The 27617-nt window shown below is 37.0% G+C and overlaps 1 protein-coding gene across 3 annotated transcripts; it reads right to left on the reverse strand.

The window, feature by feature from the left end:
- Nucleotides 1–11859: 11859 nt before the first annotated feature.
- On the reverse strand, nt 11860–26950 carry si:dkey-81h8.1 (uncharacterized protein LOC100034657 homolog). 3 transcript variants are annotated; one of them, XM_052093431.1, is made up of 10 exons: nt 26863–26950; nt 26735–26777; nt 24822–24949; nt 24333–24449; nt 24133–24189; nt 22459–22596; nt 20877–20927; nt 20105–20218; nt 15804–15869; nt 11860–13295 (listed from the first exon to the last, which is right to left on the reverse strand). In XM_052093431.1, exons 3-10 carry the CDS (start codon nt 24915–24917, stop codon nt 13161–13163), a joined length of 774 nt encoding a protein of 257 aa, XP_051949391.1. In that variant the 5' UTR covers nt 24918–24949; nt 26735–26777; nt 26863–26950; the 3' UTR covers nt 11860–13160. The 3 variants fall into 3 exon arrangements, with proteins under 3 accessions (XP_051949391.1, XP_051949392.1, XP_051949393.1); XM_052093432.1 differs by lacking the exons at nt 26735–26777; nt 26863–26950 and adding an exon at nt 25257–25350; XM_052093433.1 differs by lacking the exon at nt 20877–20927 and having other exon boundaries at nt 26735–26884.
- Between the last annotated feature and the right edge of the window lie 667 nt (nt 26951–27617).

Here is a 27617-nt window from a genome sequence, read left to right on the forward strand (position 1 = left end):
ACACTCATGTATACTTTCTGTGGGAAAATCTGTTGAGATATGTTATGCAACTTACAAAACTTCTGAAATACAATATGTTACCAAAAAATATTTATTCACCATAGCGACACTTAATAAACTGCATACAGTATCATGATGAAATATGATTTTGTTTATTTGTATTTATTGATTAATTTATTTAGGTTTCTGTGCCCTTGCAAAATGAATACACAGCCGTGAAATTCCAAACTTATTACAGCAATGTGGTTATTCATTAATGCAGTTTGGCTAACAGAGCCTACTCTCCAACACTATTATATGTGGCAAGTAATTATGAGCCTTTTATTACACAAAATTCATAGTAAACATATTTATAGTCTGGAGACTAACAGTCTGGAACCACATTGAATATTTGGGATTTTATTTGATGTAAAATTGGAAATAAACACATTTTTTGCATTTTGAAAAACATTAAAAATCAAATGTTATGACATAAACAGTGTATAAGAAACATTCAAGATTCTGCAGTATTTCTAGATCACAAAAAGCTAATTTGTAGCATTGACCATGTTCACTCTTAGAAAAAAGTTAAGACTTCTGGCACACATGGATCATCATCAGGCTTTGCACAAGCCATCTTGAGTGGATTATGTAATTAAAGCAAAACTAAATGACCAAATGCAACTACAATTAAACCTTTCACTCAGATTGTTAAGATGATAATTGGACAATAGTCTGAAATGAATGACTAAATTATTAATAAACTAAATAATAATAAAAAAATGCAAAACAGAGACATTATAACTAGTTATATATACTACATTATAACTGTAAATAGCACAGCTTATATAGGCATAGAGTGGTGTTACTCAAGAAACTGGGCTCCATACACAAAAGATCAGGTACAAGTTTAAATAAACACCTGAACACTGATGAGTTCTTTCCCAATACTTTTCTGTCTTTATTCTTTCAAGTTTACCGCCAAACTCCTCTGAACACTGAAAAAATGTTAACCAAAACATTTTTGCTTCATGTGGTATCATCTATAGAAACTGGTTTTATATAACTTAAAAATATGATTTAATTCACTGAATCAACCTGAATACATTCTAAAGTTCAGGCATGAAACTCTACATGATGCCAGCTGATCTGGTTCTTTGAACTTGATATCTCTTATCCAAACTGTTCACTCATGTGATATGTGAAGCAAATGATCTCACATGGTGGAAGCTGACAGATACTTTTACACGTAATCGGGTAGCCAATCAACTAATTTATTCTCTCTTTGTCTAACATTTAAATTTCTCAGTTTTGCAGATACTGTAAGCCAGTATCTTTTAATACTTTTGGCCATGACGCATAGAAATGTGTCTTTAAAGGAAATGTATAAAGTTATTGCCAATTTTACAACTTCGTTACCATGTTGATTTAATGTAAACAAACCCTAAAACGACTATAAAAATTATGATTTAAACAACTTTCCAGCTAAAATAACACACAAATTTTAACAGTAGAATTAATTTAAGTGCTTTTATAAAATTATAAGCTTCACATTTCTGCCTTTCAACCCTCCAAAAATTGGCCACATTCACTTCTATTGTAAGTGCCTCACTGTAACCTTGAATTTTGCTTTCATAAAAGAAAAGGAGAAACAAGTCAAAACAATTTTTTGGGGTAATCAACATTATGCCACAAATGCTGTAGATTGAGCTCAACTTGTATTGATGTCGGAACATTCCTTTAACAAGGTACAGTAAGCATTGGCCAAATCTGGCACAGGCACACCGCTATCTTAGGTCATTAGTTTAAATAAATATACACATTGCTAGGCTAAGTCACAAGTTAAAGAAGTTCTTGGCTTTCTTGGTCCAGGTACACGTTATGAATCAGGTAATTAGTTGTCAAAGTCATTCAGCTAAGCTGGCACAGTCACACATAAAGATTTAGTTCATTAGCATTACGCCATTTGGCCAAGCTGGCAAGGCATACCTAGCTAGCACACACTGTGCACATGGCTCTTTAGAGCAGCAGCAGTGCGCAAGTATTGGAGATAGATCAGCTTGTTTGTAGGGGTTTGTGTTTTATGTTATGTGTTTGAGCAGCTTCCCTGCTTTGTTTGGGGATTGTATGTATGGCTAACTATGCAGCAGCATGTTATAAATGCTTGATGCAGCAAGTCTTGATTTTGTCTAATTCTTCAGCAGCAGCAGTATGTCCACATGCTTAACACAGTATGTCTGTATATGTTATAGCCTAATTCTTCATACATGCTCTGGAGTAGCAGCAGTACATAGCAAGCAAAAGTTCAGGTTTACTTCTGTTTAATGAGGAAGCAAAAGCCAACAAACTGTCTAAAATGATCTTGCACAACCTATGTAAAAGAGGGTTTATTCTGTAATCTGAGGCACTCTCCCTCTTGTTGTATCTGTCAATTAGACACAGCCATGCGGAGAATGCATAGAAAAATGAATGGACATGGTATCCATATACAGTATAATCATTAAATACTTATGTATGTGTATACACTGGCAGCCAAAAAATTTGAATAATGTACAGATTTTAATGTTTCGGAAGATAATTGGTACTTTAATTCACTAAAGTGGCATTAAACTGATCAGAAAGTATAGTCAGGACATTACTGATCAGTATTAGGACAAAAATGGCAGAAAAGAAACAGCTTTCTCTAGAAACTCATGAGACAATCATTGTTTTGAGGAATGAAGGCTATACAGTGCTTGAAATGGACAAATAACTGAAGATTTCAATCAAAGGTGTACAATACAGTCTTCAAAGACAAAGGACAACTGCTCTAACAATGACAGAAAGAGATGTGGAAGGCCAGATGTACAACTAAACAAGAGGATAAGTACATCAGAGTCTCTAGTTTGAGAAATACACGTCTTGCATGATCTCAGCTGACAGCTTCATTAAATTCTACCTGCTCAACACCAGTTTCATGTACAACAGTAAAGAGAAGACTCAGGGGTGCAGCAGGCCTTATGGGAAGAATTGCAAAGAAAAAGACACTTTTGAAACAGAAAACAAAAAGAAAAGGTTAGAGTGGACAAAGAAACAGACATACAGATAATTGGAAAAGAGTGTTATGGATCTTAACTCCATTGAGCATTTGTGGGATCAGCTAGACTGTAAGGTGCTTGAGAAGTGCCCGACAAGACAGACACATCTATGGCAAGTGCTACAAGAAGTGTGGGGTGAAATATCACCTGAGTATCTGGACAAACAGACAGCTAGAATGCCAAAGATCTGCAAAGCTGTCATTTTCAAATTGTAATAGTCATTTTTCACGTTATTAATGTCCTGTCTATACATTGTGATCAGTTGAATGCCACTTTGCTGAACAAAAGTACCAATTTCTTTCCATAAGAGCAAAATCTGTACATTATTCCAAACCTTTGGCCACCAGTGTGTGTGTGTATATATATATATATATATATATATATATATATATATATATATATATATACACTCACCTAAAGGATTATTAGGAACACCATACTAATACTGTGTTTGACCCCCTTTAGCCTTCAGAACTGCCTTAATTCTACGTGGCATTGATTCAACAAGGTGCTGAAAGCATTCTTTAGAAATGTTGGCCCATATTGATAGAATAGCATCTTGCAGTTGATGGAGATTTGTGGGATGCACATCCAGGGCACGAAGCTCCGTTCCACCACATCCCAAAGATGCTCTACTGGGTTGAGATCTGGTGACTGTGGGGGCCATTTTAGTACAGTGAACTCATTGTCATGTTCAAGAAACCAATTTGAAATGATTCAAGCTTTGTGACATGGTGCATTATCCTGCTGGAAGTAGCCATCAGAGGATGGGTACATGGTGGCCATAAAGGGATGGACATGGTCAGAAACAATGCTCAGGTAGGCCGTGGCATTTAAACGATGCCCAATTGGCACTAAGGGGCCTAAAGTGTGCCAAGAAAACATCTCCCACACCATTACACCACCACCACCAGCCTGCACAGTGGTAACAAGGCATGATGGATCCATGTTCTCATTCTGTTTACGCCAAATTCTGACTCTACCATCTGAATGTCTCAACAGAAATCGAGACTCATCAGACCAGGCAACATTTTTCCAGTCTTCAACTGTCCAATTTTGGTGAGCTCTTGCAAATTGTAGCCTCTTTTTTTCCTATTTGTAGTGGAGATGAGTGGTACCCGGTGGGGTCTGCTGTTGTAGCACATACGCCTCAAGGTTGTGCGTGTTGTGGCTTCACAAATGCTTTGCTGCATACCTCGGTTGTAACGAGTGGTTATTTCAGGCAAAGTTGCTCTTCTATCAGCTTGAATCAGTCGGCCCATTCTCCTCTGACCTCTAGCATCAACAAGGCATTTTCGCACACAGGACTGCCGCATACTGGATGTTTTTCCCTTTTCAAACCATTCTTTGTAAACCCTAGAAATGGTTATGCGTGAAAATCCCAGTAACTGAGCAGACTGTGAAATACTCAGACCAGCCCGTCTGGCACCAACAACCATGCCACGCTCAAAATTGCTTAAATCACCTTTCTTTCCCATTCTGACATTCAGTTTGGAGTTCAGGAGATTGTCTTGACCAGGACCACACCCCTAAATGCATTGAAGCAACTGCCATGTGATTGGTTGATTAGATAACTGCATTAATGAGAAATTGAACAGGTGTTCCTAATAATCATTTAGGTGAGTGTATATATGTAATTATTTCTAAAAACTCTGTTGCTACAAACATTACGTAATTCTCTCTTTGTACACAATGAAGAGGTAAAACCTCTAGAGACATGATTAGCCATCACAAACCCACTTCCACTATCATTGTTTATCTTCATGGTCAAATAAGGTCAGTTTGTATTAAGAGTCATTAAAATCTATTAAGAACACTACAGAGGAAAGATTCAGAGACAATGAAGATTGTAATGTCGAACAATGGTAGGTGTAACCAAACAGTCCAAATGTTTAAGAGAGGTGGTGAAAACATTCTCCTACGATTTCAAGACCATTAATATCTTAATGACAAAATGTGACATGTTGTTTGACATTAAAATGTACATTTAAACATAGCAAATAGATACATCGGTATATATACAGGCCACCCTAATGTAATGACTCGCACTGGAGAATTGACTCAGATCTACTACAAATATTCCTTAATATGGCAGATGGAGTTCTCAGTTATAGTGGTAATGAAGTTCTCTCTTCAGAGAGTGCCAACAAATAATTTAAGGTCAATAGTTTCATAATTCCAAAAAGTATTTTGACACTTAATCTATTATTTAAAACAAGGGCGTAGCAGCCACAGACAAAGTGGGAAACACGTCCCCCGTACTCTTTAAAAAGGTGATTTTTATCTCTTGCACTTTTTCAAGCTAAACCCATACCGAGTCCAAATGGTGGATTTATATACAGTATTCTTTGTGTTTTGTTACTTTGGGCTGATTGAGCGACCATCCAGCCAATCACAGGTGAGTTTCAGGAGCCGAAACAACCCTTACATAATAGGCCGTCAGTCAGACAGTCTAATCAACACGGCTCCGTTCATTTCTACAAAGTTGCTTTCAACAATGCTAATTTACCATTGTTTTTTATCGGCATTGATGTTGATCTAAAATAATCTAGAGATGAGGAACATTTGCCCCATTGCGTCTGGTGCTGGAGCATCTGGGAAGGGTCCGCTGTCATTATACAGTATGAGAGCGGCCTCTAGAGGCTTCAATGATGCCTTGTGGTGTTTGTTTTGACACATGAGACTAAACTCTGTATGGAGTGCAACACTTTCGATGTGGATTTAAAACATCAACAACTAAAAGGTATGTATACAGTACACTTTATCATATCATTATAAAGTAATTCAATTGTTGACTAGATCCTGCATTAATAGAGAACTGCAGCATGTTTGCCGACAAGGCTGAGAGGACGCTAACATTAAAACTAACCTCAAGCGGTCAGAACAATTTGACAAATAAACAGCACTCCTGCACGAGATACTGAATAAACAAAAACAAAGCGGAACAAACACGTTTGTCTAATGCGTTTACATAGAAAAACAAATGGATGGTTGCAACAGTGTTTGGTGTGAACAGCCCCTTACAGTTGGTGGAGGTCTTTGGCCGTTGAGTCTTTCTCACTTATAAGCATTTCTCAGAAGAGTTGTTTAAATGCTTAGTCAAGAAAGATGTTCAACTTGGAAATATGTGTCTCGAGAACACGTGCTTATAGTCTGAGCCGCTTCACCACCGAGTTCAGCCGAATACCACTGCTGTCTGTGAATATTACTACCCTACATTCAACTGTACTGAATAAAAAACAATGTGGTATTTGCTGTTATTATGAAGTTTGAGTCTGGAGTAGTAGGAATCAGTGCAAGTGTAACACCATGTGAACTGTCTATTGAAGCATTTTCCCACCATTTTACTTTTGACTTAACATTTGCGAATATGGACAGACTAAAACCTATTTATTAAATTATTTTATGTACATTAGTAGAAAATTAAATGTTTTTTTTTTTTAACAGCCAGGATAGGAATGCTCTGTACAATAATACAATGGTGCTGAATGGTTTATATATTTATTGCGCTCTTGTGGACTAAATCAGCTGATATTAACATTCAAATATTAGTTAATATATATTAATATTTATATATTTATTTCATTTAAAAAGTACAATATATTTTCATTGTTCGGTCAGTACTGTTTATTTTTTAAGTAAAGTTCAGCACTATTTTACTTTGAGTGTTATTTTTCATTCAGTATCAGTTTTAAAAACTATCGGTTAATTAATCGGCTATCGGCAGGTACTGCCCAACTTATTTATCGGTACCGGTAAAATCCATTATCAGTCAACCTCTACGTGAAATGCTGAAATTTTGAGCACACATTGTAAGTGGAGTTTATATCAGCGCATGAGTCTTCATTAAGTTATTCTTTTTACATTATGTTTGTGAGGCAAAAGTTTGATCAGTTTCAAGCAGATTACTAGATCAGTGTTCAATATGTAAAGCTATTTTTAATATCAGCTCCTGTTTTTTTACCTCTATGTTGGTGTGCACTCGACAACCTGTAGGAAAAAAGATTTTTAGAACACATGCATTTTTCTGAAGTGAATAGATATATAGACATGCTTTTTTTATACATGAAAATGTACAGACATTATTCAAACTCATTATAATTATTATAAGACTATTATTGTTGTCTTTTGTTAAAACTCATGCTCAGCAGCTCACAAACTTTGTTCTTATAATGCTTAAAACCTTTAGTAAAGTCTCTTTGTAGGTCTGTAGACATACAAATTGTAAAGGATTATAATTTTCTTTTGATCTTTGATTCAGTGACTAATTAATGTCACTCAAGACACTCATTTGTCAGCACCTTCTGGTATTTTGCAGAAATAGTCACTGAATCATTAAATGGATCTGAATGAATTTTGGTGAGCGCAGTCAAAACACTCGAGCCACTTGAGATACTTTTAAAGACCACAATGAAAAAACAAATTTCACATGCACAATTGTCATTATTGGAATTGAGTAAATGCTTTTTTCAGGGCCAGCTTGTGCTCAGTCTTTTATTGTCATGTGTGAAACAGAAGCAATTGCTTTACAAGATGCCCTTTATTTTTGCAGCTAATTTTGTGAAGATTTTGCAATTATTTTACAATACTTGAATCTATAAAATATTACAAATATTAAAAGTAAATAATATGTATACATTAATATAATACTTATATCATACTTCTATATTAATATTTATATATTATGTAATAAATTAATACTGCACTGTTAATGTTGGGTCTGTGCGAGCTACTTACTGACAGCTGTCACCCCCCACATTTAAATTGACTGTTACGCCCCTGATTTAAAACCTAGCAAACCTATTTTTGAAAATGCTTGAAATAAGTACTTGTGCAACACACTCTCAATACCACTTTATTACATATTTAGTTTTTTAATACAATGACATTTGTACAGTTTGGCTTAAGAGTCCAAATATTTGAAAAATTAAATAATATAACACTAAATATTCATGTCAAAGCAGAAAAACAACAACTGCATGCTAGAATTCTCAACACACCCAACACATCCAAAGTTGGACAAAGACCCTGATATAGGCTTACCATCAATACGATTGTGTTTCACATTCAGTGTATTTTATGACGAAAACACTTGTCATCCAGAGGTTTGTGTTTGGTTTCTAAGCTTAAAGTCGCAGGTGCTGCACCCAGTTCTATTTTAGTAACAGGTCTGCGTCAAAAGGTAATCAGAAAAGAGAACAAAGACATTATTTATGGTTTATTAATCAGGGAGGATTACTGTTCAACAGCAATATTTATTAAATCTATAAGAGAAACGTTCATTGGGTGTTCTGAGCATTTGATTTATGACTCACACTCCTAAAGGTTCACACTAACATAGTTGACAAATCAACTGTTAGTTTGCAAGGTTGATAGGTGCTGCAGCTTGCTTCCGGACTTTCCTTATCAAAAGGACCTGTTTCAAAGCAATCAAAACATATATATATCTGCTTATACTGTAAACTCTAATGTTTTCATTATTGGAAAAAAAATCAAGTTGAATTATCTTAAATGTCAAGTTTTGGGCTCATACTTTTGTTAAAAATCCATAGATTTTAAGTGTTAAACTTTAGTGTACAACTGAGTACAAAACTTGAGTCTAGGGGGAATAATCCCATAATCCCTTGCACTTGAATTGTTTAAATAGTTGTTATTAAGACTTCACAGACATTTTAGCTCTTTTGTAGCATTACTTTTTTTTTTTTTCAAATAGTTGTTTAGTGTAATGTCACAATTGTAGAGAGCAGAACAGCATCTCAGAATGCACAACAAGTCGAACCTTGAGGCAGATGGGCTACAACAGCAGAAGACCACGTCGTGTTCCACTTCTGTCAGACAAGATCAGAAAATTGAGGCTGCAGTGGGCCTACCATTTGTGTACCTCAGCAGAACTCGAGATTAATCAGACCAGGCTATGTTTTTCCAGTCTTTAACTGTCCACAATTGTACAGAGTGGTTATCTGAGTAACTGTAGTCTTTCTGCCAGCTCATACCAGTCTGGCCATTCTCTGTTGACCTCTCTCATTAAACCATTTCAATCCGAAGAACTGCCTGTGGTGCTGGGGTGTGGTTAAGCACCCGTCCGGAGAGAAAAAGCGGTAAGGGCCTTCAGTCCCTCGCCGGCATACATCAGGGTCACTAACAAGCCCTGCTTGAGCTGCGCCAAGACCAGGACACCGCTTCTTCGAGATCCTTTGAGCTCAAGCAGAGGACCGGCATGCGATCCAGAGCCTGCTCGACCAGGAGAGAACCCTGGCCACGATCCCGGACAACTGCAGCCCCCTGCCACCGCCAACGCTCCTGAAGATGGGGGCGGAAGATGATGCCGGAGCATTCCTCGATATGTTTGAGAGGACTGCTGAGATTACGGACTACTGTCCGGGGAAGCCCAGAGTGCTGCCTCCAACATTGTAATAGAGGAATCCCACAGTGATTGGTCCTGCCTGGTTGTTCTTGTCCCCAAGATCAGTTCGGTTCTGTGTGGATCATAGAAAAGTCAACGAGGTGTCTAAATTTGACGTATACCTGATGCCCCACGTTGATGAGTTGCTTGATCGGTTAGGCTCTGCTTGATTTTATTGGATTTGACAAAGGGTTATTGGCAGATCCCCTTGTCACGAATTTACCACAAAATAACAGCCTTCTCCACACCGTTTGGAATGTACCAATTTGTGACACTTCCGTTCGGTTTGTTTGGGGCCCCGGATATGTTTCAGTGTCTCATGGACCGTATCCTCAGGCCGCATTTAGATGATATTATCAAAAATAGTAATAATTGGCAGCGGCACATGTAACATCTGAGGGCAGTTCTGAGATCACTGAGACGGGCGGGGCTCACATTAAACCCCAAGAAGTGCGCGATTGGGCAGGTGGAGGTACGGTATCTGGGGTTCTACTTGGGCCACGGCCAGGTGTGTCCCCAAATAGTCAAGACTGCAGCGATTGCGACCTGAACGAGACCCAAGACCGAAAAGGGGGGGAGGCAGTTCCTGGGGCTGGCTGGCTATTATAGGAGGTTTGTGCCTAATTATTCTGACGTCACCAGCCCGCTGACTGACCTCACTCAAAAAGTGCACCTAATTTCTATCTCCCTTTCCTATTACAGATGGATGCTTCAGAGAGAGGAATGGGGCCGTGCTCACGCAGGTGGTGGAGGGGAAGGAGTTCCCGGTGCTGGAGTGTCTGGCCATCAAGTGGGCGCTTGATACTCTCCGATACTACCAGCTGGGACGGGCCTTCGCCCTCTGCTTGGATCACACCCCACTCCATTGGCTCCACCGTATGAAGGATACTAACGCCTGCATCACCCGGTGGTATCTGGCTCTCCAGCCTTTTAAGTTCAAGGTGGTCCACAGACCGGGGCGCAGATGGCTGTCGCTTACTTCCTTTCCAGAAATGGGGCTGGTAGGCAGGCCGGATGACTGATTCACAGCTGTTTAAAACCAAATATAATAAGGATATTTGCAAGTTCAGTTTCACGTTGTAAATTTTCCGCTAAGCCCTACAGAGCCTGAACAGATTAGGCACGGTTGTTTGACACTTCAAGAATAGTGAATAAAAGCAAACTTTTCAGTGCATTTCTTTTTTTTTTAACATTCAGTTTTCATAATCGACTGCTTTTGTTGCCTTATGTGCATATGTGATGACAACATTTCTGTCACAACTGCAGTGATCATTTTTGACATCTGTAGATTTGACCACACTCCACACAACTAAGCAATTTTATATAAATAAATTTGATTGAAAAAGACGCTATCAAATGCTCACCTAAACGGTGCAATCCATGTTTAAGCAAAGCAGTGTTAATATCGCCAAAAAAGCTTAAACACACGGTCCGGCACATGCCATTGAGCATTGTTAAACTCAACACCGATTGCTGAGGCTCACGCCTATGAACTTTGGTATTTCAGATGGCAAACCAATTTGATAAAAAATCAGTCGGAGCGTCAGACAAAGACGATTGGTGGGCCAAATTTGGCCCGTGGGCCACCAGTTGACTAGCCTTGCTCTAGAGACTGTTGTGCGTGAAAATCCCAGAAGATCAGCAGTTACAGAAATACTCAAACCAGCCCGTCTGGCACCAACAATCATGCCACACTCCAAATCACAGAGATTGCATTTTATCCCCATTCTGATGGTTGATGTGAACATTAACTGAAGCTCCTTACCCGTATCTGCGTGATTTTAGACATTACACTTCTGCCACATGACTGGATAAGATAATTGCATAAAAATAGATATACAGGTGTTCCTAATAAAGCGGTTGTGAGTGTATTGCCATTCAATAATTGCATTCAAGGAACCTGAAATTTATTTTCCAGCCAAGGCAAAACACACTAACTACACATATTGTCTGAACTGAGTTAAAACCATAAGAGGTCTTATGATAGACAGTTTTGGCTCAACTATGCTCAGATTCAGAGAAAATGGAGTGAGACTATTTTATAATCCACATTTAGATGGACATCAAAAAACCTTTTCCTCTTTACTGTGCTTTGGTTTTGTATGGCAGTTTACTTTGGACATATTTGAGGGTTGTGTTCTTCCATATTTAAATCGAAGTCGGATAACACTTGGAATCTCAGAGAAGTGTTACACATCAACATTGATCTTTGTGTGTATGTGTGTGCGTCAAGTGTACCTTAAAAAAACTATCATGACAAACATGAGCTAACTGCAACTCTAAGCAACATCTTTTTATGCAATGAAGAGGTTAAAATGTAAAATTAGATACAATAATCTGACATTATTAGTGCACAAAGTAGTTTAATGAGTGCACCTAAAATACAATACACTTCACAAAAATACAATACACACTATGAGAGTGTTTGACAATGTCAAACCAGTTTCTTTGATTCCATCTAGTGGAAACTGAAGTCATAGCACCATGCTCAACATGAGAATGAAAGAATAACTGATGATATAGAAAGAAAAGTTAAACGAGTGCAAACAAGGAAAGTAAATAAAAAGTGAAACGATGGGTAAACACCTTGGGAAGAGTAACAATAAAATGCTTTGGCTTTGTAAGATCTTTAAGATATATTACCTTGGATTATGACTGTATTATTAGCCTTTCCTTTCATACACTGAATTTATATACAAGAAAGATGCTAAAAATAACAGTCTGAGAGTCTGATGAGGGAGTGAAGTACTTCTGAAAAAGTGAACTGTCACTCTATTAATTGGCAAAATTTACACATAAAACACTTCCCCAAAATCTCCAGTTGATCAACCATTGGTCAATTAAGAATACAGAATTTCTATTATGAAAGACATATTTTCAAAATGCACCATTGACATCAGGAAGTACATTATAAGAACAGGGAAGTGATTCTTAAAGAAGATCAACAGTGGAGAGCACAAAAACAGATATGGCCACATATCTTATGTGTTAAAGTTTTTTCAAACCAAGATAATGTTCATGGTTTTAGGTGAGCCTATTGGTTTAAAATAAATACTAAAAGTCATCAGGTTGTATCATAGATGTATAATGACTAGCACTGAAGAGGCCAAATAAAATTAAAACTAAGAGAATATGTCACAATATTTAACATATATTAACATATTCATAGCAACATGTCTCAACCTGCTTTTTTACACTTGTTCTTAGTAGTGTTTCGCCATGTACGTATTTACTGTTGCAGTTAGTCTGATGCCGTTTCTCACCTGACAAATGTATACCTGTGATGCAGTATGTTGAAATGTACAGTTCTGTACAGTTATAACATCATTTAAACCTGCTATATTTACAATTGGCCATCATTCATCGAGTAGCCTGCAGGGGTTTTATTTACATCAGCTGTCTCTGCTTTTGCATCTTATATTAATGTGATCCTTCATCACCCAGTACATTATCCAGACAGAGGCCGCATCGTGTTACCAGGCATAAATGTCAGGCATGCGAGGTTAACTACCATAGCTGACAGCCACAGACGGACTGCAGCCTTTTATAGCAGGTAAATACATTGTTAAGCATAATGACATCATCCTATATTGTAAATTCCTACCATGATTTCATAAACCACTGAAGTACAATTAAAAAAACCTACTACAAAACCCTCATTGATCTCTTCATGTACATACAGAGCACATGAACAAGAAGTATCAAAGGTCTGTTATGGAGTCAATGGGGGCCACTTGAGGTTCAGTCGGTGGGCTGGGGATTTCTTCTATTGGCTCAGATTTTGGTTCAGGCTCAAGTTCTGGCAACGGCTCCACCTCTGAAAACATCTCCTCCACCTACAGAGTTTGGGGTTTGTAAGATAGAGGGAAGAGACAGAAGTTTGACTGCTTAAAATGTATGTTTGTCATTTCTGCGACAGTAATAGCACCAAAGAGAATTGCAAAAATAACAACTAAATTTAAAATAGGTGTCCTGAACATTCCTCTGTCTTCAATTGGTCGTAAAATAGATGATCCAGTCCCAAAACTCATGCTAATGAATGAGAGAGTGTTGCGGTTTACTAGCAGATATTCTCAAAGAAACACAACATTGTTGGGAAGAGCCAGTGCTTACACTTTTCTAGGGAATCTACAAATGTTTTACTTAGAGTTGTCTTTGCATATTTAGCTAGGATAGGAGAAACTATTTTAACCTAAAGTAGTTTTTCCAATCTTCACTCTTCAAGACAAGTGAGAGGGGAAAGGACTGGTTAGCTCTAACTTCACGTAAGTTCTGTTCCAAAACCTTGCTGTTTGCTGCGAACTAAAGCATCATCCTAACTTGAAAGGAAACTCATAAGTGACCGGTTTGGAAAGCTCTAGATATGCAAAAAATCTTTGCTCCACACAAAGAGCATTTCTCACATCTCAATTGACTGAACTCACAATAGATTCCAATAGAGCTTAACTTTAACATTTTGCTAGGCTAAAAACAGGATACTTTTATAAATATAAAAACCCAATGAACACCGTTGGGTGGAACAGATATGGAACGAACTTTTGCACTAAACACCAAGATCGAAATCACTCATCAGAATGGACAGCAGTCCATAACTGGACCGGAACGAGCATATCTGTTAGCCACAGTTCTGCTTCTTCAGCACTCCAAACACGAAGCAGCTGTTTAGACGCTCAGATTCCATCGCTTCTTCTACGTTTGTCTGATCATGGACAGGATAACACAACGGCTTGTTCAAAAACAGAAGACAGTGATGAAAACCGAAAACTTAAAGTCATGTGAACTCTCTATTTGGTTTCCTTTACACTGTGTGAAAATTACCAGAATTTCGGATAACAAGGTTTTCTGGCACTCCGTCGTCAAGGAAACAAAGTTGAAATGCTGGATACATTTACATAGACATGGTTAGTAAACAATTTTATCATACTAGAGTCATGTTTATACGCAATATGCTTAAAGTCCCCATGTCCCCTTGAAGTGCTTTGACGAGCGCGGTTTGATTTGGTATTTTGACGTATTTCCTACTGAAACAGGAAGTGGGGCGGTACATGTCGAACGACTCATCCCATTTTTTAAAATAGCCAATAGACTTTAGTTTATAGACACCCACACACAGACACACACATACCCCTTTCCACCATACTGCTAATTTCAGACGGGGAAACTTGAGAATTGATCTCAATACTGACCAGCTTTTTCACAGACTTTAGATGAACGATGATCTGACTGCATTAATCCATAACAGGCCCATAAATGCTCACAGCACATCGCTGCCTTTGCGGGTCCATTTTAATTGGAGAAAACATTTGATTGGACAAGGCTGCTGAACCTCTGTGTGACGTCATGGGTTTTGCTGCGTCTTTTTAGCCGGAAGAGAGATGGCAGATTTTAAATGCTTAAAACTTCTGAAAACTGTGTTTAGGAATACACTAGCATAGATAGCACTAGCATGAATATGCTATCGTAAATAGTAAAAGTACAGCAAGTTTTGGTGGCAATGCCTGCTTTCACTCTCAAAAGTTTTAACAAAATATCTGAATATTTGATTTGCAAACTGTTCTATTGTCTTCACTCTTCACACGTTCGTCCCATGATTGATATACAGAACTTTATTTCCTCTCACGTTTGGATGTTCAGCCGTCTCTATCATGAGTAAAAGTGAATTTGTGTGCTTTACCACCTCCTGTCCTCCCTTCCTTTCGCTCCACCACCCTCACAGCTTTTTACATCTTTTCATGCCTATTTCATGAGCCATTTTTGACTGTTGCTGAACTAGGGGGGGTTTAATTTAAAGACACTTTAAAATGCTGCACTAGGTTTTGGAACAAAACTAAATAGTCTTACTTTTCAAACCAAAACTAAAAACTAAACTGATAGGACATTATCAATTCCAAGGGGAAATGTTCATTCTTCAGTGAAATTTTCCACCTGGTTGAGTGTAGTAAGCATATGTACCGTAGCGCTGAAAATGGCATCCTATAGGTAAGCCTGGCCCATGATGACTGCAAATTTCTTGGGGTAGAATGACGCTGTACTGCACAATGAAATGCTCTTAAACTGAAGTACTTAACAGACTGCAGTACTGCTACATTCAAGTACAATATCCTTGTAGTCCCCTTTAGTTTATCTGTAGTACAGCTGATGTTTAGTGCAGTCTATTGCCTTTATCATAATATAATTGGAATGACTGTAATTATTATAATTCTACAATTAGAGTTTTTAGCGATGCAGTACAAGTGTGGTAATTTGGATGCGTTATTACTGACATTTTCATATGGAAGTTGTACTGCATCCAATTTACCACACTTGTACTACAGTCTTTTTATATAAGGATGGCATTATTGTACCTGGGGTTGGCTAGGGGTGGCTACCTCAGGCTGAGATGTGGCCGTGCGCTGTCCAAAACCAAGCAACTGCAAACAACAGAGGGATTATCGTTGTATTCTTCAAGTTAAACATTGATATACTAAGGTAATGCTAAGAATCAGAGGGAAAAAAAATTAAATAAAATAATAATAATAAATAAAGAGTAGAGCTGCACTTAACCAAATTGAATGTTTACAGTACAAAACGTGATGAAGAATTTCACATGTATTACAAAACTCTCCAAATCTGCCACAATATTTGGACTAAATACACTGACATTTTTTTTTTATCATTTTGGTTAAGTAAACATAACAGAAAAGATTAAGTACTTTCTGCATTGAATAAATTTGTACTCAATTCAAAGATTAATGATCTAGTTTTTAAGCACATATTATTTATGATTGTTTGTTATATTTACCATGCGTCATCCTGTATCAATCCAAAAGTCATTATTACTTGTCATATTTATTTGCTTAACTGAGTAAATTTCACAGGTAAATAAGTTAATTTTAGTCCAACATGCTTGAATAATTAATGAGCTGACATGGTTTCAGTTTGTAAGTTTATTTACACTGTTTTTATTGTTGATATTGTCGTTCAATTTGGGAACTTCTTGTTTTGTGTAGTCTTAAATTCATTTTCTACTTAAAATATACTGTTCACGATCTGTTGCTTGTTTCCGACATCGTGTTTTGTGCACCAAGTTTAGAGGTATTTTTTATCTATCGCCAATAATGCAAGGTGATATTGTCTAATACACTACTGTACATAGATTACAGTTTAGATTTTAATAGACTACATAGCCTCAACTAAGCATTTAAATTTTACTACGTTTATTTAAGTATAGTGAACATCATATTTGTAAGTAAAGGGTACTGTGTTAACTGAAAAGCTTAAGTTAAATCTTGCTTACTCAATTTAATCAATAATTTGGCATGAAGTGAAAGGTGATGTAAGCGATTTTAGTGTTCTGAAGTTTCCTCGTGTCTGAGCCGTTGAATTGGCCACACCCCCTCATTCCAAAACCCCACCCTACAAGGATAATTTTGTGAACAAAATAGTGGTTTCTAGAAGGGATCCCTCACTTGTCAACTTCTCATACATGCACATTCTGTTAAGATGCTTTTGTCTGCACTTTTTTACTCGCATCTGAGCGTATTAATGATGGAAAGCATTAGAAACTTTCATAATATCAATAATATAACATGATTATTATTATTATCATTATCAAAGACTGATTTTTTGCACTAGGTGAAAATACCTGCCACATAGTGTGACTATTTGCACTGAAATATTCTGGTGAAAACAAAGAAATTAAAGACAAACTGCTCCTTGAGTGTCTCTGCAATGTCTTAGTGTGATAAGATGATGTGAATGTGCTTTTTCTATGCGGATAAACTGGGTTCTAATCCACCTTATGACCCAGTTTTCCCCATCCTGTTTCCTGTCTCCACTCTTAATATTTTTCTTTAATACTACTTATAATAATAAATAAAATGAATATAAAGTTGATTTCCTCGCTGTGATTGGTTGGTGTTGGGTGTCTGTGGGGCTATAAATAAACACACTGCAGTGATGCCTTGTTAGTATTTAAATAGGGGTGCAAATATTATCTGTCTAACACTATTTACACTTTATTATTATTATTATTATTAAGAAATCCTTTTGTATTTCTGAAATCTCATATAGCATCTTGTGTTTCTTGGATACAGTCATATTTTGACACAAGTTCATGTTACTTTAAATCTTGGATTCTGTTATTGTGACGTAATTGACATTAATAGTAATTCATGAATTAAAAAGTCTTTGTGTTTAAATAAACTAGCTGCTATTTAAATATGTTTATCTCTTTTAGAACAAATCTTGTTTGTGTTCTGCAGTTTGCGCTCCTTTCCAGTCTAATGTGTCCCCACTCAAGATATACGTCCACTGAAGTGTGGATGCAATCTTTGTTTATTAAAATATAACATTGCATCTGAGTGGATTAAAACCTGTGACTTCTTATATTAGAAATGAATATTTTACCACTTGAAAACCCAGTCAGACCAGAGGCGTTTCCAGCATTGAAGGACATCCAGGGCTTAGCCCAGACCATTTTATTTTCACACTAGCAACCACTTCTCTGTAGTCCAAAGCTGGTGAGAGGGTATTCTTTGAATTTTGCTCTTGCTGGGCCTGTTTCTACAGTTCCTAAATCTTCCACTCTAGTTCTATCCTCAACATCCTCTCTCCTCCCTGAATCATCTGTGATGCAAAAGAACAGATACAGCACATAACGCATTGCAAATCAGCTTCAAACAACTAATTCATCAAGTGCTACATATGTCAAATTGTAGACCAATACCACTGAAGTAAATGTATTGGGAAGAGCAGATCAGTGGGATTGCCCTAAGATCTATCATGATTCTTGAATTTTCATGTACATTAACATAAAGTCATCACAAAAGAGTTATATTATAGTCAGTAAAGTGAGGTTAAAAAAATATTGAATATAAATAATTAATATTTTTTGACATAAATAGTCAAAATGATGTATAAGATCCTAAGTTAAAGAAATACATGAGTAACTTTAGTCTATGTTCATTGACACACCATGGCATCGAACTGTATATAATTCTCCATGTTCATCTGTCAAAATCCTTTCATTAGGATCATTGGGATAAGAAATGTTTCACTTTTAACTTTCTCTAAAGTAAAGTGACTGATTAATTGTTACCAGTTTCCATGCCTGATTCTGGCTCATCTTTGCTACCCTCAAAGTGTATATTTACTACAAAGTAATATCACAAAACAAGTCACACATACATTTTATGCTAATGCTTATTGGTTATCCTTAGAGAAAGCAACACCTGATAAACAAGAAAATATGCTCCAAACGGGACTCAAACCGCAGTCTCCAGCATGAGAGGCGGATGCGTTAACCACAAAGCTAGAAGCTATCAGTTGGTAGTAAATGTCTTGAAGGTTTAACCTACTGTGGGTGAAAGCCAGCCAGATGATGATCTTTAGACTTTAGGGACAAAAACAAATGTGAATTCTTACCCACTGACTACTTTCGGAAATTTTAGAAGCCTCATTTGCTTCATTTTTGCTGTCTTTCCTGCTAACTGCTGTTAACTTGCCACTAAGTAAAGTAAGTTGATGTCAGCTCCTCCCCTACCTGCTGCATATTCAACAGAGAGGAAGAAACGGAGTCGCCCATAGGCTACCGACAGCAAAGGAACTTATTCTATAGGCTAGATTATGCCTATGTCTATTTTTACAGGCTGTATGCAGTATGTGCAAAGCCAAAACACAATGAAATAAGGCAACTTGTGATTTCGGAGGTTTACATAGGCTGTTGTCCGGTTTCACATTTGTCAGTCAACTTTTCAAAATTCATTCGGGGCTACACTCAAAACATTCGGGGCTGAAGCCCCCGCAAAATCGGCTGCCGCCGCCTCTGAGTCAGACTCTCAACACCTGAACTGAGTGATGTACTTCTCCAGTGACCAACAATATCTCATGACCGAACGTAACAGAGCTAAAGTTATCAAAATTATTATGTGAAATATTTATTTTAGAGCTTGAATTGTTCATCAAAACCGACTGTTCATATAAACAGATGATTTAAAGTCATTGTTTACGAGCTCTCCTCTTTGCTGTGCGACTTCAAATTAACGGCGTGTAAAAATCTCGTGAGATTGACGAGAGAGGGATCCCTTCTAGACACGACCGACCAAAACAGATAAAAAAAGCAGCATTTTCCCGCCAAAACTGCTCTATTGATTTTAAAAACTTTTTTCATGTTATTTATTTATATTAATTTATTGTATGTTTAATTTCTATTGCTTTAGATGTTTTGTAGACTATATCTGTTTACTGTATCTTGTTTGAAAATGTACATTGCCACGCTCTACCTCGAGTTTCATGTTTTCTCAAGAGTTTTTTTCTCTTTTTTTTCCCCTGTGATATATGTATCAACTGTATTTGTTCAATAATAAATAAAATAAAAAACATTAAAAAAACTGTTTGTTACTGTGGCTGTCAAATTCAACAGTGGCACAACAGCACCCTCAGCTGACAAACAATTTTAGCATTCTTATCCATGAAAAAAATCGCTTACTGCACCTTTGAGTAGATTTTAATTAATGTTATACCATTATATGTACTTGAAATAAAAACTAAGTAAGTCTTAGTATTTTTTTTTCATTGCACTGATCAGTCATAAGATATTCTCTCTGTCTGGGTTAATGTAAGGGTTATGTTGCTTAGTAGTTTATTGTGCATGTGTTTAACTGACCTGCAGGCCACCTTTAGTCAGGGCACTGAGTCCAAACAAAATGGTCACAATGCAGATTGACAACTCCACCACCAGAAACAGCACCAAGGTGGCCAAGAAGCCATCAATCAAGATCTGATGATGCCACAAAAGCAAGACAGAAAGAAAAGGAAAGAATAAGCATTGTGGTTTTTAAACCTTTAAACCTCTACCACAAATCCTGTTTATCTACACTACCTCAAAAACACACAAGGCATGTACAGTATGCTGGCCATGTCAATTAATACTAGATCTCTTTGGTAACATATAACCATGCGGAAGAGCACATCAGTTTGGCATATTGAATATCCACAAGTCATACGATTTAATTTCTCATAGCACATTTGTGAATAATTGCAAAGTTTCGCCAAAAAAATAAATAAAAAATCCCACAGCTTCTGTTATTTTGAAGCATTTTCAGACAACTGACCCAAAGTGCAAAACTGACAAAATAATCTTAATGAGCCAAACTCTCAAAGCAAACCCTGTTACCACATGCATTCACTATACTAAGTGTCTCAAACACAAATATACACAAAACTGATAGTTGTCTGGTTACGACAATAAAATATAGACCCTCTGTTGTGTCTGTTGAGACAGGAAATACAATGTGTTTGAATTGCAGCTGTAATATGAAAGAAACTATGATGTCACTATCAGTTCATGTTTATATATTGTTCTTGTTAAATGCATTACCAACAAACAGCACATTCATATCAACAAAGAAAATACAAAATAGATCACAATGACTTACTTTACAATTTCTCTCGATAGTATACGTGCACTTCTTGTAACAATATTGTTGCTTTGGAAAAGCAGACACAAAAGACAAAATGGTGTAGAATTGAATCAAAGACCAGGCTCAGTTAACAAAAAAAGCTTTACAGCTCTGTCCATTTATAAATACAGCTTGAAATTCTGACCAGCAAACCCAATTAACCAACCGAGTGAAACTGTTACAGTTTTTTGGCTTCCTTGACAAACTACAGTGCCCTCAGAAAGCTTTTGGACTTCTGAGATTACGACGTAAAACATGAAATTAACTTATTCAATATTTTTCTGGCTAAAAACGATACCATTTTTATTTTAGTTTTTACATTTTGGTAGACATGTGAATTTAAATAAAATTAAAATAAACAAATAAAGCTAAGGATTTTCCAAAACAGCAACATCTACATCTAAAAATATCTAAAAATTGCACTTATAGTTTCATTTCAGTACTAAAATGCTGTTTGATGAAAAAGTATAGTGTCACAGTCCAAATACATTGGAAGGGCACTGTTTGTATTTTTTATTTTATTTTATTTCTCTAGAATGAAAAAAGTCTGTACCAAGTGCAAAGGGTCACTATTTTTAGGGTTATCTCTATTCAGGTGTTTTTAAAGTTAATTCGATGCAAGATGCAAAACTGGTAAAGTTAAAAATATAATAAAAAAATTCAATAACAAATACAAAACAAAATATACACACTTTTACAATTATATATGAAGAAATATACAAACAAAAAATGTCAACAATTATGATAAACCAATAAACATCCCAATAAAAATATTTTCTCCATGTCCATTTATGCAATTATTCTCAGATTTAACAAAACATAGAGAGGAATATACATTAACACCCACACCAAACGTCTAGTGCAGTCACAGATGAATATATTTAGCTCACATTTCCAAATATCTTCATCACTTAAAAATGCCTCTATTTGCATAATTCTTCACCTCAGCTCTTTATATTGGCTAAATGAATTAGTACACTTGTAGATGAATCCTAATTCCTTGCAATATGTTCAATATATTAAAAAAGAGGGGCTTTGTCATCATTTTGAACATTTCTCTCCCTTTGCACAACTGGGTAAATTAACCAATCAAAATGAACATAAAAAGGCTTGTTTAGGTCAAACTTTTCCAACAAATCGTTTCCATTTTTGTAGTCACTCAACTTCCCATTATTCACATTCTTAACAACTCTTTGACCTGAATGATATATTTGGGGTTAAAGATATGAGCCTGGTCTTTTGACAGACACACATCACTAGATTCTGTTTAGAAAGTTTCATATTTTGAAGATACTACATTTTGCACTTTGGTACAGTCCTTTGAAAGGCCTCAAGGAAATGTTTTAAAGAAAAAACTGTAACAAGATTGTTGTTGTAAGAAGTTGATGTAGACAGTTCATCACACCACATCCAATTAAAAATGTTTCATCATTCCCACTCAACCCAAAACTCATCACCATGCATTCATCATCTATGAGTTACATGTGCAGAAAAGTATGAATGTATGATGCAACCCCACCAGCAGAGCATTAGCAGAGTATCGGTTTTGTGTGCTCACCACAGCATAGATCTCCATTCTCCTGCAGTGCTCACAGTGGTACGTGTCCTGACGGTAAGGCAGGTGGCGGGACAGCAGGCCAAGTAAGGCAGTGGAAAATGCTGCGCTAATCAGGTGAGCAACAAGTGTAGCTTTCACCTTCACATGGACAACAATTACTGCACAACTACACAAAGCTTGATTAACTGAGTCAGATTAGATATGCATTTATTTAGTCTGAAATGACTGTTTACATGCACAAAAATATTCCTATATTAAACAGAATATGATCATGTATGTGTCATGTATACGATTGCCATAATCCGATTTAGTCAATATTCAAATTTTTAGAAATCCAAATAAACAGCTGACATATGCCTGTATTAATCTGAAATTAATTTAGATCTTCACATGTGCAACGGCAGAATTTTCAAAATCAGAAGTTGATTGATTAAAATAAATGAATATTAAAATGATCAATATAAATCAAATGGTTTCTCCTGGTATTTCGGACAATATCTGCTTAAACAACATTTACGTTTATGTCTGTGCAGTGTGCAAGTAACAATATTATTCTAAAGGCACGAGGTGTCAAGCAATTGTAAAATGTCAAGAACACAATTTGGAGCGAATATTAAATACAAATATGAATATTAAAAGAAATGAGTAGGCGGCTTGGGTAGCTCAGTGAGTATTGACGCTGACTATCACCCCTGGAGTGGAGTGTGTGCTGAGTGACTCCAGCCAGGTCTCCTAAGCAACCAAATTGGCCCGGTTGCTAGGGAGGGTAGAGTCACATGGGGTAACCTCCTCGTGGTCAGTTGTGCATGGATGCTGTGGAGAATAGCGAGTGGTGGTGGCGTAGTGGGCTAAAGCACTCAGTAATCTGAAGGTTGCTGGTTCGATCCCCACAGCCACCACCATTGTGTCCTTGAGTAAGTCAATTAACTCCAGGTTGCTCCGGGGGGATTATCCCTGTAATAAGTGCACTGTAAGTCACTTTGGATAAAAGCATGGTTTACAAATCCTTATGTGTGAATTGTGTGAAACATTTGTCGTTAATGTGATCAGACTTGTAAAGAGTTAATATTCTTTACAAGCTTAGATATCTAAGATGATTTCTTCCACAATTAATGGAAACTGCAAATGGAGTTGAGAATAAGGCCTCCCAATCTGAACTTAAAATCAGTGCGCACTTTCATTCATAAGGTTTACACTGTATATTGCTTAATTTCTGCGCTCATTGAATGATCAGTCTTCCAAATATTTTTTATTTTATGCGGATGAATTCATTACTTGTTTTGAAGTCATTATTCGTGCCTTTTTGAATAAGGTATTCGGCTTCGGACACATCCCTACTGCTTACGTACAGGGATATAACAATAATTGTGAACGATTTAAACAACTTTACAGCTGAAATAACACGTGAGTTTTAACAGAAGATTTAACGTAAGTGCTTTTATAAAATGATAAGCTTCACATTTCTGCCATTAAACCCTTTTAAAAATTGCCCCATTCACTTCCATTGTAAGTGCCTCACTGTAACCTCCATTTTTGCTTTTTTTAAAGAAAAGGTTGGGGATGCTGTCGATTGAGCTTAACTTGTATTGAACTCGGAATGTTCAATAACACAGAGTCCATTTACTGTCCTAGCCTACCCTTATTTATCCTGCACACATTTCTACCTTTACTTACCCAGAACAGGGAAGGGAACCTTCCAGCATGGATTAAAATCGATCCAGACACAAGCAACTAAAAACAACAGATTTAAAAATGATTAAAGTCCATTACATCCCTAGTAGCACATTTCAAATGTTTTTTTTTTGTCTAGAATCAAACAGACCTGCATGTGTATTTAATAAGCACATTTTAACATACAACGACATTCATCTTACCTGAAAAACAATCACTACTACGACAATGACATCGGGAGAGAAGTGGACCTCTTCATAGAGCTGAAGAATAGTGATGCTCAGACACAGACACAAGACAGCAATGATGATCTGAATGGACTGAAGAAAACAACAGACCAGTGACGTTAATGAATTTATGACATGCAGCTGAGAATGTGAAGGTTTTATAACTGAAAAACAAGTAGAATAATTTGATGTCAAATAACGTATAATCTGACACATTTTTTTTGTCACTCTTTTAATTTTTTTTTTATTCATTTATTATAAAATTAAAGTTATTACAGAGCCATTTTAGCATTTACATTTGTGAGATTTTGTATTATTCTTTCCTATTGATTTAACCTTTCATATTGTATAACAATGAGCAGGACATGGCTTATATGATATTAAAGGACCTAAACTAAAAATAGCCCACTTTTTCTGCATTCAAGGCATTTCTTGGTTTGCTGCCATTCTGAATTTGACACTCACCCCCAGTGCCTTTGGCTCCACATTCTGAAAGGTCTTCACTTGTTTTGGTGTGAGATTTCCTGCAGGCGGGGCGGGGTCCTGACTCTCAATGCCCATGCTGATGTCAGTCAGTGTAAGCCGTGTCTATGCTAACATCAGAAATATAGTTTGATATAAGGAGTGAAAGAACAGTTTATAGAAGGAAACCAAACTCAAGAGGGAAACAGAGAGATGAGGACAAAGGTTAAGGGAATAGTTCACTCAAAGGTAATTCTCTCATCGTTTTGAACTCATATGATTCTCTTTCCACTGCAAAACAAAAGAAAAACAAAAGAATCCACCATCTTTGGGTTGTATCGCTTCAGAAGACTTTTTTTTCCCTCTCCCCTTTTCTCCCCAATTTTGAATGCCCAAACTGCACATGCAATTCCGTCCGTACGTGCTCTCCCTACTCACCTCAATCCGGCTGGTGGAGGACGAATCTTAGTTGCCTCGGCATCCGAGACAGTCAATCCGCACAGCTTATCATGTGGCTCGTTGAGCGCATTACCGTTGGGCGCATTACCGTGGAGACGTAGCGCATGTGGAGGCTTCACGCTATTCTACCGCGGCATCCATGCTCAACTAACCACACGCCCCGCTGAGAGCGAGAACCACATTATAGAGACCAAGAGGAGGTTACCCCATGTGACTCCACACTCACTAGCAACCGGGCCAATTTTGTTGCTTAGGAGACCTGGCTGGAGTCACTCAGCATGCACTGGATTCAAACTAGCGATACTAGTCAATACTCGATGAGCTATAAAGGCCCACGCTTCAGAAGACTTTGAGTTGTATAAACCACAGGAGATGTATAACTTTTATGCTGCCTTTATGTCTTTTTTGGAGTTTGAAAGTTTTGGACCCATTGACTTGCATTATATGGACAAAAATATCTCATACATTCTTCAAAATAAATATGTCAGTTTGTGTACATTAGAAGAGTTTGAGATGGAAGAAGAGTTTTTCCTAAATAATGAGAGAATTTTTATTTTGGGTGAACTATCCCTTTAAGTGTATATCTTTGACATTGATGCACCATGAAAATTTGTCAACTTGAACTAAATGGAGTGAAATTAAGCTGTAAAATGTTGTTTTAAATAAATGCATTTAATCATCAGACTTTAAAAAAAGAAAAGAAAAAAAGAAAGAAAATCCCCCTCTATCCCTGGCTCAATTGCCCAGGACAATGCTTATTTCTTACTGTGTTTAAGGTAAGTATAATGCAGGGGAACCCATTGTTATTGTAACATTAACCAACATCACAGCACTTAAAAGAAAGATTCTTGAGTCCTATCAAACACCAAAGTCTACCTAGAGACCATGCAATCATTTCCATTTCAGTCCAAAACCCATCATACAAATGTTTTATAATGTAGCTTAAATACGTATTTAAAGTGCATACTCTGTATATGAAACCATCCACAATTCCATATGTATTTACTGTATATCTTCTGTAATATATAACCTAATAAATAACGTTCCGAGACTTGAGAAAAACCTTGCGTATTTTTAGTGCAAAACGTCTTTGTATGTAGCCTTCATATTATATAGAGCACAGAACATTTCACACGATCAGTTGATGCGACATTAAGTGCTTTGTGTCTTCAGAGATCAGATTGGACATCGATTCGAGAGAAGCAGCTAAATATAGACGCAGCATCATGTACATCCGCAGAGGCCCGCACAATGATACAACATGCAACTTTACTTCCCAATCAATTCACTACGACACGAATAACGTGTATAAAGCTGTATTGTCCAACGAGTTTCCAAATCCACACTGACTGTCACCTTGAGCACCGGCATGGGTGGGGCCGAGGACATGTATGTCCTGTCCCAAATAGAGATTCCTTCAAACACACGTGTCTGTTCCAGGATGTGATGGCGCTTACCTGTCCTCGGCTCAATGAAAACGCGTTGTATTATCCTTTTTCTCTTCAAACGAAGAACGGCATACAGTTATTCCATGCGGTTAAAGGGAAAGAACAAATTAAATCAATGTGTGTGACATGCAGCTTACGTGCAGTGCCGCAGTGAGGATGTGGGTGGGTGTGTGTGCTCTGCATCGGGATGGAAACGGCAAGTGATGCGGCGCAGGCATCTTCCATAACTCTGTCTCATACTGTACTAAACTAAAATAACAAAAATATTTCGCATTTTATAATCAACGAAGCGCGCACGTGTATGCATAGTTGATGAAAGCAATATAATGTCAAGCTTTTTGGACTTGCGGAGTTGTTGAGATGAAAATAAAACTTGTAAAGGAATATCTGATCAGATTTTTTTAGGTTGCACCATATATTTGTAAAAAAAGAACAGAAAACACATTTACTGTAACACAATGAACCCTTGCAAGGTTTAAAGCTGACACGTGTAACTTTTTCGAGGTTAAAATACTTTCCCTCATCCCAGCCTAAAGAAACAACTAGCCTATAAGCTAACCGTATGCTAATTTCCTAAAAATCATCGCTAAACACCGTATCTCTGTGGCGCTATAGACATTCCTTTGTTTTCAGCAACCTTGACTCAAATAGCGAGAGTTTGGGCAGGACTATCGTTTGTTCGACCAATGGCAGACAGGAGGGTTGTTCAAAAAAGCTGTTTGACAACAATTTTTATTTGAGCTATTTTAGCAATTCTGTTTGGTGATGCTAATGGCACAGAAATGACAAACTACAGCTATGAAAATAATAAATATGAAGCTTGTTTTGTTCAAGGAATAGTTATCACAAAAATAAAAATCCTGTCATCATTTGCTAACTCTCTTGTTGTTCC

Source organism: Xyrauchen texanus, chromosome 26 (genome assembly GCF_025860055.1).
Source record: "Xyrauchen texanus isolate HMW12.3.18 chromosome 26, RBS_HiC_50CHRs, whole genome shotgun sequence".
NCBI lineage: Eukaryota > Metazoa > Chordata > Actinopteri > Cypriniformes > Catostomidae > Xyrauchen > Xyrauchen texanus.